Source organism: Scyliorhinus torazame, chromosome 22 (assembly GCF_047496885.1).
Source record: "Scyliorhinus torazame isolate Kashiwa2021f chromosome 22, sScyTor2.1, whole genome shotgun sequence".
NCBI lineage: Eukaryota > Metazoa > Chordata > Chondrichthyes > Carcharhiniformes > Scyliorhinidae > Scyliorhinus > Scyliorhinus torazame.
In genome coordinates, this window is record NC_092728.1 from 80,405,974 (window position 1) to 80,418,277 (window position 12,304).

Consider the following 12,304-nt stretch of genomic DNA (forward strand, 5'->3'; position numbering starts at 1 on the left):
CATAGCCAGTGAAATACTTGGTAAATATCAGGGTTTACTGTCATTTCTTTCTTTCGAAGTTTGTCCCAAATTGTCTTATTTCAAGATCTTAGAGTTTTGAAACTGATTAAACTGTTGGTGAGAAATCAAACATTTTAACATAATGCTGCCAAGGAGTCCTGTGGTCTGGGCTGGACGCCCTGAGAGGGAGTATGCAATTCTGTGAACAAATGTTATTCTGACCTGTTAATGTAGGCCCTGTAGTTTCCTCTTCGAAGATGCCAAACACTGCTTTGAGGTGACACAAAATGGCCCATGTAACTAACCTATGAGTGCTCTGAACAGCGAGCTCTGTAGCTCATGATGATGATGCTGACCAGTGTAAACTATGCCAACTTGTTCTACTTTTACTGCTTGAGTTGGCAGACGGCCGAATGAATCACGATCTGGTAACAGAAGCAGCTGCTCGTTCAGTGTTGCCTGAACTGGGATAAAATTGTACTTTGAAAATCAGTCTGTAACACATTACAGGACTTGTTCCTAAATTTAAAAAGAAAAGACTTGTTTCCTTAGACAAGTAAGCAAGGGTACTTTATGAACTAAATAGGGTTCTGCATCCATGATCAAACAAGTTATTTGTGGGGAACTGCTAAATAACAGAGCTTTTCCTGTTTTGGATAATGTTATGCAATGTTAATGAGGCCCCATATTTATGCTTATCTGCTAATTTATTCTTCTGTATAATTGTTTTCTAATTAATTACTTAGGTAACTGATTTTAGCCTGAGCTTCATGTTCTATCAGTATACAGTTTCTATAGATTACAAGGGATCTGGAAAAGATGGTGAACTGAGTTTAATATTTTCTACCCCAAAGGTGCAAGCCCTCATCGTTCGCCTTTGGTATGTAATCTCATATATTTTGGTCATAAGGTTAACGTTCAGTTCAAATTAAGTGCAAATTTATCAGGGAAGTTGACCTTTTTTTTGCCTTGAGGCACACACGTGACAATGCAATGGATTTACATTCCATGCTTCATCAAACTACAATAGTATGAGATTAGCCGCTCCACAGAGTCTCCACAAAATTCGACAACTGACCCTGAATTTATACTGCAGATTTGTGGAATCACTTGGCACTGAACTACAGAAATTTACACAGGAGGAACCTATTTGACCCACAATTTCTGTGTTGGCTCTTTACTAGAACAATCCTAATCTAATCCTAGTTTGCTGTTCTCTCTCTCCTTGTCTTGCATCTTACACTAGTTCAAATTTTTAACCACTCTTCACTTAAGAAGATGCGGTATTCGGACTCAACTATTCAAGCAGACACATTAGGTCGAATGGCTTCCTTCAGTGATCATAGAATTTACAGTGCAGAAGGAGGCCATTCAGCCCATTGAGTCTGCACCGACCCTTGGAAAGAGCACCCTACTTAAGCCCCATGCCTCCACCCTATCCCCTTTATCACCAAAGCCCACAAACCTGCTTTTTGACACTAGGGGCAATTTAGAGTGGCCAATCCACCTAACCTGCACTTCTTTGGACTGTGGGAGGAAACCGGACCACCCGGGGGAAACCCACGCACACACGGGGAGAACGTGCAGACTCCACACAGACAGTGACCCAAGCCGGGAATCAAATCTGGGACCCTGGAGCTGTGAAGCAACTGTGCTACCCACTGTGCTACTGTGCAGCCCATTCTCTGTAACCAGTGCTGTAACCATTCTCTGATTTTTGAGTCTCCGTGGGGGAAGCAGTCCATGCTCTCAGAAACTATTCTCCAACCTCTCCCCTCATTCTCTTGGTGACAGTCTTTGGGCAGCATGGTAGCACAGTGGTTAGCTTTATTGCTTCACAGCTCCAGAGTCCCAGGTTTGATTCCGGTTTTGGTCACTGTCTATGTGGAGTCTGCACATTCCCCCTGCGGCTGCATGGGTTTCCTCTGGGTGCTCCGGCTTCCTCCCAAAAGACTTGCTGTTAGGTCATTTGGACATTCTGAATTCTCCCTCCTTGTACCTGAGCAGGTGTACTGCGCTGTAATGTTCTATGTTCTAATAAAGATTATTATTATTATTGTTATTATTAAATTTGTCACTGACTCCCCAACAAAAGGAAACAGACTTTCCCTATTCATCCCATCAATGGCAGGCGGTAAGAGTGGGAGTGATCTCTGGCTAGCTAAGTGATGGGAGGACATTTGGAGCCTCCACCATCACTCTCCATAGTGCCAGACTGCACCATGCATGTCAAAGTGCACATTGCAACAGCAACTCAGACTCACTGTGTGACCTGTGACTCTGATTCACCACACATCCACCCTATCAAATCCTTTCATAATTTTAAAGGCCTTTAATAAATCTCCTCTTGACCATCCCTTTGCCAGTGGATTCGGTCCCAGTATCTCAAATCTCACCTCATGCTGATTATTTTTCATCCCTGACGATCAATATGCCCCCTCCCCCACTGACACTAAATTTGCAATAAGGCACCCTAATTCCGTTTTTAAGTAACCCAAGCTTTTGCTTAAGTCACCTACCCGTGTTCCGATTATTTCAGCATTTTGGGTTTTTTTGGCCTTTCAAAATTGACTTTTCTCTTCCCCTTCTCTTTAAGATAGATACAAATTTTTTGGGAAGAGCATAAATCGTAAGAGGAAATGGAAAGAAAATACAGGACTGATCACTTAATGATGCAGAATTTCTTAACCAGGCCCTTGTGTTTTTTATGGACAAGATCCCTTTCCAGCTGCCCCTTGTTCCTCCCGGTCATTCTCACATCTTGAGTTTAATGGCTTTCGGCTTTGAGGCATGGGCCTCCCCACACCCCGGCCCCCACTCCTTTGGCAAGAAAAGGGAACCAATTGTAAATACAGCTCAGCCAAGTCTTTCTGAAACCTCTGGACGATTTATTTTTGTTGCAGTTTGCATCTTGAGTTTAATGGCTTTCGGCTTTGAGGCATGGGCCTCCCCACACCCCGGCCCCCACTCCTTGGGCAAGAAAAGGGAACCAATTGTAAATACAGCTCAGCCAAGTCTTTCTGAAACCTCTGGACGATTTATTTTTGTTGCAGTTTGAGCGTTCTCCCCACCCCCCCACCCCCGCAAAATGTACCAATGAGAGTGGAGCCCTGGCTGACAGTCCCCACAAGTGCTGCCTGCAGGAGGAACAACTTCCCCACACTTTCCAAATCCCCCTCACAAAACACGCACCCTGAGGTGAGTTGTGCCCGTTTTACATACGAATAGCAGATGCCAGGGGGAGGGAGAGAAAGATAAATGTGGTGAGGTAAATGGACCGATGTTTTCAGGCGGAGGGGGCCGGGGGGGGCAAGGCCTCGTCTCCTCGAACGGGAGTGAAAACAAAATACCTCATTACCATAAGAAAAGTTGAGCTTTTTCTTCACAAGATTGGGGGGGGGGGGGGGGGCCTTGGCACAAGGCGGATTAGAGACACAACTTTCATCACGTTTACATTGAAGGAAAAGAGCCAGGATCCATTAGAGAGGAGGATTATATTTGGAGTAAGGGTTTGAGCTTTTTTTTTTGGAGACCGGTTAAGATTTCCACTCGAATCCGATCATTTAGAAGTAATTGCAGATTTTAAAATAAAATGAAAATAAATCCTGCTCTTCGCTGCGATGCGCCGTGCAATGAAAGGCGGTCATTTGCAGGTACATACCTGAATGGAGAGGTTCGCTCCACCCTGACAACGATGGAGCCATCTTCTCATCCAAACTCCCTCAGGCAAAACAAGCCAGAGCCTAATGGACAACCCCCCCTCAAAAAAACACATTGTTTTTACAGCTTCATCTCCCTTCGGCTTTAACGCTTCTATTAATGTAGTTGGATCGTTTTTTTTGTTTTAAAATCCTCAATTGTATGTGAACATGTAGGTATTGTATGTATGCATCGGTAACTTCACTGCATAGATATGTTTGTGAATCCCTAATGAGATAAAGTTTACTTGATGGATGTATCTGCATCACGGTTCGGCCACTGGCGAAAACATCAACCGAGTTAATTAGGCTTCTCGCTGCCCGACGGCACCATTTAGTTGTTGACACGGACCAGCCGGAATAGAGGGGCAAACTTTTATCTTCTGCCTTCAGCTTCTTTTCATGTGACTTCTAAAAACTTTAATTGTAACAGGGGGCTGAAGAAAGAACAATGCGTGGGGCCGTGACAAGAGTTGCCGTTTGGTTCTGCTCCGCGCTTCTGGTAAGTTTGTTCCTGTTGCACGCGGGTTCCTATTTTCAAGAAGACTGACAGCAAGCATTGGATCTTATCGCAAGTGGGATACAGTTCGCTAAAGTATTGTTTTTATTTAAAAACAAGAATCGTGAATCTCTCGTAATAAAATGGAATGGCGTTTTCGGTCAGCTTAAACTACGGTCCTGACGTGTATTTATTTCTACCATCCACTTTATTTCTGTAGGTCTGTCATTTGGACGAAACCCATTCACGGGGTAAGAATGGATATTTTGTAACGCAGGCAAATTGTATCAGCGGTGACTGAAGATGTACATGTAGGAAATGCGAGTTTGAGTCAAAAGGCTATCACGCTGTCTGGTGGTCTTTAAAAAATATTGTTAAAATAATTAGACGATTAGTGTTTTCCCTTACGTTTTGATGCGGGTGTTAGAATTTTCATTCCAAATGTATATTCTGCTGAGGAGCATGGTGAAACGAGAGACTCGATTATACTCAAGCCACAGTGGTTATAACGGTGGGTAACTTGAGGGGGTTCCATGATAACTCAGGTGTCCAGTTTGAATGCTTTACTTTGTTGGATTTAACTCGGCCCTATTTAACCTCTCCATTCAGATTCCTTCAGGATGTCATCAGCACTCTGCTTAAACACACGTAGACATAAATTGTGGGTGATTTAACTGTTTTTCGTTAAAAGGGTACTACTGTGGAGATTTTCTGACAACAGATAGCGTATGTACACACTTAGATACTGCATAACGTAACTGGACAAAAAAAACTTTTGTGTTGTAATTTTCCCTCCATTATAATTTACACATATGTCAGATCCATAGAGAAATGGGAAATGATGTGGAAGTAACCATTCACATATGCATTTGTGCTCCTTCACCTACTACTGTGTGTTTTACTCAAAGAGCATCTGTGGGAGTGATATTGATAAAAAATTATGTTTTTGTATACTTTAATGCTTCGCATTATGCCATTCTCTTCTCCTGATGTGGTTGTTTGCCATCTTCATCATTTGCTTAACAAGATGAAATTATAAATCAATGGACCTCATAGATCTGTGGGTGTAGTTTCATGTTAAAATATGATTGAATCATGGAGATGTGAGTGTTTAATGTGAGTGATCAAATTAAAATATTACTAAATTTGTTTGCTGCATAAATATCTTTCTTATAGCGTGTCATAAATTTCCTTCATGTTAATAATTGGGATATAATTTGGCAAGCAAGCTGTGGCTGTATTTTTCTGCTTAAATATTTAATGTATTAAATTCAAATGATTAAACCTTCATTAACCACCATAATAAATTAAGGGGTGACCTTTTGGTAGTAAAATAATTTAGTTTTTATTATTAAGGATTTTTGTTAATTGCGAATTTTGTTAATTGGAGATAATTGAATCCCCGAGATTTGGACTTGCATTCATCGTGACACAACCTTGACAGGCATGAAGAGAAGAACAGTACAAATAGAAAACAAAACATTATGTGACTTTTTTTCAATTCACCAAGAAACAAAGATGGAATACAAATTTGATTTGATTCTGATAGATAATCAGGGAGGCAGCTAACTTGTGTGGATGATTACCACTGTAAATAACACACGTAGGCCATTATATAAAGATAATATATTAAAGTATAAGTATATGGCTGTTAACTGTATTTGCTTTCCACTTTAACAGCTTTCAGTAATTCACCAATCTTTCAGTCATCATACTACATTTATGAATATATGAATATATCATTAAAATGGGAGCATGCATCCAAATATTGTGAGCTACGCTTTGGCAGTCTGCCTGATGTTAGTAATGTTGAAGACAAGACTATTATGTTGGATCTGTTAGCTACCCAAGGGGTTAATCAGCGAGTATGGATAAATGGCAAACAGACTGGGGCATCAAAAAAGGAAGATACAACTGCGGGAATGAATGGTAAGTTATAATATATTATCCATATTTACAAATGTGATGTGATGAATGTAGGAAATTGTTAAAAAAAATCCTGATGTAATGTTATTAAAAACCCTGGATTCAAATACATGATCAGTATGTCTACTTAAGCTGAAATTAAGGTGTTGTAAAAGTGAGGTAATCATTGATTATAGCCATATACTTGTTTACATATAGATGGCAAATGGAATATCATTGATAGAAACAACGTTCCCTGGGGTGTAGATAATTAATGAGGGATGGTGTTTAGTCCTAGCTAATCAGGTCATGAGACATCTTAGTGGGATACAGATGATGTAATTAATGGGACCAGCCAGGTCTGTAGTTTTTGGCAGTTTTGCCAGAGTAGGATTTGAGTCTGACAAGACAGAAGGATTTTCAGGTTGTTCCTGAGTCTGCACAGAGAACAACAAATAACCCTGATTGCTAATGTTGTTTATGAGTGGATTTTGAGCTGTATTGATTTGCTTAGTTGGGATATATATAGTAGCAGGTCTAGATAGTGAGTTATTTGTTTTCCTTTAATTTAAAAACTGTTTAACTGTTAATTGTAAAGCTATTTCTTTGATAATGTGATTGATTCTGTGTTTAAATAAAAGTTTGTTTGAACATAAAGGATACCTATTGGTCAGAGCCATCACTCCTGGGGTTATGTACCCTTTCTTCACAGTTTTACAAATTGCAAATTGTTTGGGGTTTCTAATTTGGTGCCCTGACAAAAAATTGGAGTCCGGTTCGACATCCTAACAGTGATAACTGATTGTCAACAAAAAAGTAAATATAGCACACCAATGAACGTCCCACGCCCATTGCTCATCGGCAGCAGCAAAGGTGGGAGAGGAACAGCCTCCCATGATTGGAGGAGCAGTATCTTTCAGAAATTTCCACTCCACTTCCCTGAATTTTGAAAACTGCCCCATTGTAGGCTTTCTGGGCCACGTGCAGCCCGTGACAAGCCTGAACTAAATCTTCAATAAATCATTGGCTCGGATTCAGCTAGAGTATTGTACCCAATTCTTGACACCACAATTGATGAAGTTGATGTTAAAGAGATCTATCAGAATGAAACAAGGCGTGAGGAGCCTCTGTTAAGCGGAGTGTTAAAATAAATTAGGATTGTTCTTTGAGCAAAGCAGGTCAGTATTGAAAATTATGTGGTGCTTTGATAGAGTCCATAAAAGAGAAACTGTTTCCACTGGCAGGAGGGCAGAAACCAAAGGACACAGCTTTAAGATAATTGTCAGAAGAACCAGTGGGAAGGTGAGGAGACATTTAGGGCGGGATTCTACCTTAATTGGCGGGGTGGGCAACTCCGGCAGGACGGAGTGGCGTGAACCACTCCGGCTTCGGGCCGCCCCAAAGGTGCGGAATCCTCTGCACCTTCAGGGGCTAGGCCTGCCCCGGAGTGGTTTGCGCCCTGCTGGCTGGCGGGGAAGGTGCTTGGCCCCACGCCAACCGTCGCCGAAGGGCCTCCGCCGGCGGGCGCGAGTTGACGCATGCGCGGGAGCACCAGCGTCTGCTGGTGTCATCCCGGCACATGCGCGGGAGGGTTCATCTCCGCATTGGCCATGGCGGAGGACCACAGTGGCCGATGCGGAGGAATAAAGTGCCCCCACGGCACAGGCCCGCCCGCGGATCGGTGGGCCCCGATCGCGGGCCAGGCCACCGTGGGGGCACCTCCTGGGGCCAGATCTCCCGCGCCTCCCAGAGAACCCCGGAGGCCGCCCGCGCAGCCAGGTCCCGCTGGTAAGGACCTACTCCAATTTACGCCGGCAGGACTGGTAAAAAACGTGAGGGACTTTGGCCCATCACGGGCCGGAGTATTCGGCAGCCCCCCTGGGGCCCATTGTGTCGCGCCGGACCCCGCCATTCTCCGAGGCGCGCGGCGCGATTCACGCCTGGCCAATTTTTGGGGGGCCGGAGAATTCGGAGGACGGCGGGGGCGGGATTCACGCCGACCCCCGGCGATTCTCCGACCCGGCGGGGAGTCGGAGAATCCCACCCTCAGTTACACAGCAAGGAGCTATGACCTGGAATTCACTGCCTGAAAGGGCAATTAGGGATGGGCAATAATTGCTGGTCAGTGATGCTTGCATCCTAGAGATGAAAAATGAGTGGTGGAAGCGGAATCAATAGTAACTTTCAAAAGGCAATTGGACATAAACTATAAACAGGAATGTTTGCCAAGTTATGGAGAAGAGCAGTGGATGGGATTAGGATAGGATTAACTCAAAGTAGCTCTATCAAAGAGCCAGCACAGGCACAATTGGCCAAATGACTCTTTCTATGCTGTAAGATTCTAGTATGCTACTGGGGCACGGCCCACTGCTCAAACCCCATTCCCATGTCGCTGAGCTCTTCTCAAAGGCTGGAGTTCGGCTCCAATTGAATTATCCTGTTGTAGTGGGCTATGCTATGAGACCTGGCTGCTATGACTCTGTTGTGCTATTCTGTCACTTCCAGGTTTTGCAGTAATGTTTTCTAACCTGAGGCAATTTGCACCGGCTGCAGTTACCCTCTGAGCTTCCGACTGTGCTTCAATGCACAATGGGTGTTTTCCCAACTTTTTTCTGTAGCAGTGGGCCCCGGAAAGAAATTAAATTTTCCCTGGGCCAGAGTCCATTTCTCCATTGCCGCTGGCTGGACATCGTAAAGGCCTGCAGCTCCCTGCCATTTTTAAAAATAAAATTGTAAAAATTTCCTGTGTTGTCGTGGTTCTGTATTTGACCTGCTGCTGGAATTCCAATTTATGAGGATCTTTTTACTCTACGCTGAGCTAGCTTTGATGTTTGTTTGTTTTGCTGCTGCATTTCCATCTGGATTCAACACAATTGAAAGAATTTGGTGCATGCTTCCCCATTGTTGCCATCTCCATTCGCCCCGGCATTCTTACACTGGATCAGACCGACCAATCGCAAATATTATTTTTAAATGCAGTATGTAAAAACTATGAATACAAATCATAGAATTTACAGTGCAGAAGGAGGCCATTCAGTCCATCGAGTCTACACCGGACCTTACAAAGAGCACCCTACTGAAGCCTACATATCTACCCTATCCCCGTAACCCCCACTTAACAGTTTTTGGACACTAAGGGTAATTTAGCATGGACAATCCACCTAACCCACACATCTTTGGACTGTGGGAGGAAACCTGAGCACCCGGAGGAAACCCACGCAGTCACGGGGAGAAGGTGCAGACTCCACACAGACAGTGACCCAGCCGGGAATCGAACCTTGGACACTGGAGCTGTGAAGCAACTGTGCTAACCACTATGCTACCATGCTGCCCTAAATATCCAATAGTCAATTATAAATCACTTATTTTCCACCCTTCAATAAAATCGCCACAAAAAGCTGTTTGGTTTCCTACTTCTATCTCCCTCATGGTAACAGTTGTTTCAATCCACATGTTCTGCTTTTGTTATTTGGTGATGAGTTCATAATAGAAAATCACGATTTTAACATTAATGTAATTCATACAAAATAATAATCTTTATTATTGTTACAAGTAGGCTTACATTAACACTACAATGAAGTTACTATGAAAATCCTCTCGTCGCCACACTCCGGCACCTGTTCGGTCACACTGAGGGAGAATTCAGAATGTCCAATTCACCTAACAGCATGTCTTTCAGGACTTGTGGGAGGTACATGGAACATCCAGAGGAAACCCACGCAGACACGGGGAGAATGTGCAGACTCTGCACAGACAGTGACCCCGCCGGGTCGGAGAATCGCCGGGGGGCGGCATGAATCCCGCACCCGCCGGCCGCCAAATTCTCCGGCACCGAAGATTCGGCGGGGGCGGGAATCACGCCGCGCCCGCCGGCGGACCACCCCCCCCTCCCCCGGCGATTCTCCGGCCCGCGATGGGCCGAAGTCCCGCCTGCGTGAATCAAACCACCTACCTTACTGGCGGCGCGGGTGGACTCGGGGACCTGGGAGGGCATGGGTCGATCTGGCCCCTGGGGGTGCCCCCACGGTAGCCTGGCCCGCGATCGGGGCCCACCGATCCGCGGGCACGCCTGTGCCGTGGGGGCACTCTTTTCCTTTTGCGTCGGCCACAGTCTTCACCATGGCCGATGCGGAAGTGACCCCCCCCCGCGCATGCGCGGGAAGGACGTCAGGAGCCGCTGAAGCTCCCGCGCCTGCGCGGACTTCCGCCAATTGGCGATGTCCTTTCGGCCCCGGCTGGCATGGCGCCAAAGGCCTTTCCCGCCGGCTGGCGGCGCGCCAACCACTCCGGCGCGGGGCTAGCCTCTCAAGGTGAGGGCTTGGCCCCAAAAGGTGCAGAGAAATCCGCACCTTTGGGGCGGCCCGACGCCAGAGTGGTTCACGCCATTATCCCACCGGGACCTCCCGCCCCACCGGGTAGGGGGGAATCCCACCCACCCGCCCCACCGGGTAGGGGAGAATCCCACCCCAGATGTTTTAACTGTAACCAGGCAAAATATCCACAATCAAAGCTTGAGGCAGCTGAGGCCTTCAAAGAAACATTTTAATAAAGAAGCTAAAAACATCAAAGGGCAATTCAATGGATAAATTTAACCAACCTTTTGAATTATTTTACTTAATGTTTTGAAAATAAAGTATTAAATGAGCTTATTTTAGTCTTCTGAGACTTAACGGTGGTGGCATGCAGAGCGCAGTCGCACACGAGGTGGCTCCTGCCAGAGGACTTTGTTTTTGGCCCTTTCGCCCCTTTTATTGGGGATAATTTTGGGGAAAACTTTATTAGTTTGATGTGGCAGGGTTCCCACATAAAAGGAATTTCCAAAAAGTACAAAAGCAGGCAGCAGGCAAGTAAAGAATCGTCAGAACCGTCTGCTGAAAAAAATGGTGGAGGCTCCTGCTGAGACTTTGGGCACTCCACTGACAGCTGAAATGCTGACAGGCACCTTGGCGGTGGAGCTTAAGAAGTTACGGCAGGCTGTCTCTAAGGACCTCAACAGAGCAATCAAAGGGGCCCTGACCTTGGCAAAAATGGACCAGACGGTAAAGCTGCAAGGCGCAGTGATATAGCGTGTGGAGGTGGCCCTCTCGAGCCAGAGTGACCAGATCGTCATCTTGGAAGCCGAGATGGCATGGATGGCCGGGAATGACAAGGCACTGAGGGCCAAGGTGGATGATTTGGAGAATCGCTTCAGAAGGCAGAACTTGAGAATCACACAGGCCAGAATCCAAAGGAATATATGTCGCAGATGTTTGGGAAGATGGTGAGGCAGGGCGGAATGACATCCCCTCTCGAGCCCACAGGTCACTCAGGCAAAACCCCGTTCTGGTGAACCATTGTGGGTGATCATCGTGGAGTTGCATAGTTACCTGGAGAAGAAGCGAGTCCTGTGGAGGGCAAAGTACCACCGGGACTATATATGGGAGGGTGGGACAATAAATGGGAGGGCCATGCCATTAGGCTCTATCAGGATGTGGAAGTGGAGCTGGCTAAGAGGATTGCGGTATAATAATAATAATCATCTTTATTAGTGTCACATGGTATTCAACAAGGCCAAGTCTGCATTGTACAGGAACAATGTTTGAATTGTGGTATACCCTGCACGCCTCCAAGTGACTTACGTCTCGACAGACCACTTTTTTGATATGCCAGAGGAGGCAGATGCATTTGTGAAGGAGCATGGGTTGAGGTTGGGTGAAATGTGAATTGTATTTATTGTGACATCTCTGTTTGGGCAAAGGGCATCTGATTTTAGGGATTGAGTGGGGTTTTTCTGGGCATTTTGGAGTTTGTATTTTTGTTGTACATTTATGGGATGGGCATTGTTCTTTATTCTTTGGCTATTAAAGTTGGACGTGGGTGGGGGACTGGATGGTGGTATCGTTATTTTTTCCGTTTTTACTCTGAGTGGGGGCCGTCCTGCTCGCTGTCCAGTTAGTCAAAGGAAGCAGAATGCGGGCTGGGGGTAACTGCACTCATTACATTTGGGGAGTTTTAATGACGAGCTTAGGATTTCTGTTTCCATTTTGTTTGGGTTTAGAGGTGGGAACATAGCAATTAGGAGTACAAGTAGGGAATTCAGCCATTCGAGCCTGTCATTCAATCAAATCATGGCTGATCCATTCATGGTCTGACATCCACCTCCCTGCCTGCTCTCCATATCCCTTTAACCCATGGGGAGGGAGGATCTGGACCTTTGTTCGCC

At 45.4% G+C, this 12,304-nt stretch overlaps 1 protein-coding gene across 1 annotated transcript in view; it reads left to right on the top strand.

Moving 5' to 3' along the window:
- The first annotated feature begins 2,917 nt into the window (after positions 1–2,917).
- The window catches only part of LOC140398855 (adhesion G protein-coupled receptor D2-like), a 223,394-nt gene continuing 214,007 nt past the window's right edge, over positions 2,918–12,304 (top strand). Inside the window, exons 1-4 of the mRNA XM_072487796.1 lie at positions 2,918–3,198; positions 4,132–4,200; positions 4,418–4,448; positions 5,878–6,126. Of these exons, the coding sequence (XP_072343897.1) occupies positions 3,097–3,198; positions 4,132–4,200; positions 4,418–4,448; positions 5,878–6,126 (451 nt within the window). The 5' untranslated portion in view covers positions 2,918–3,096. The remainder of the gene's footprint in view (positions 3,199–4,131; positions 4,201–4,417; positions 4,449–5,877; positions 6,127–12,304) is intronic.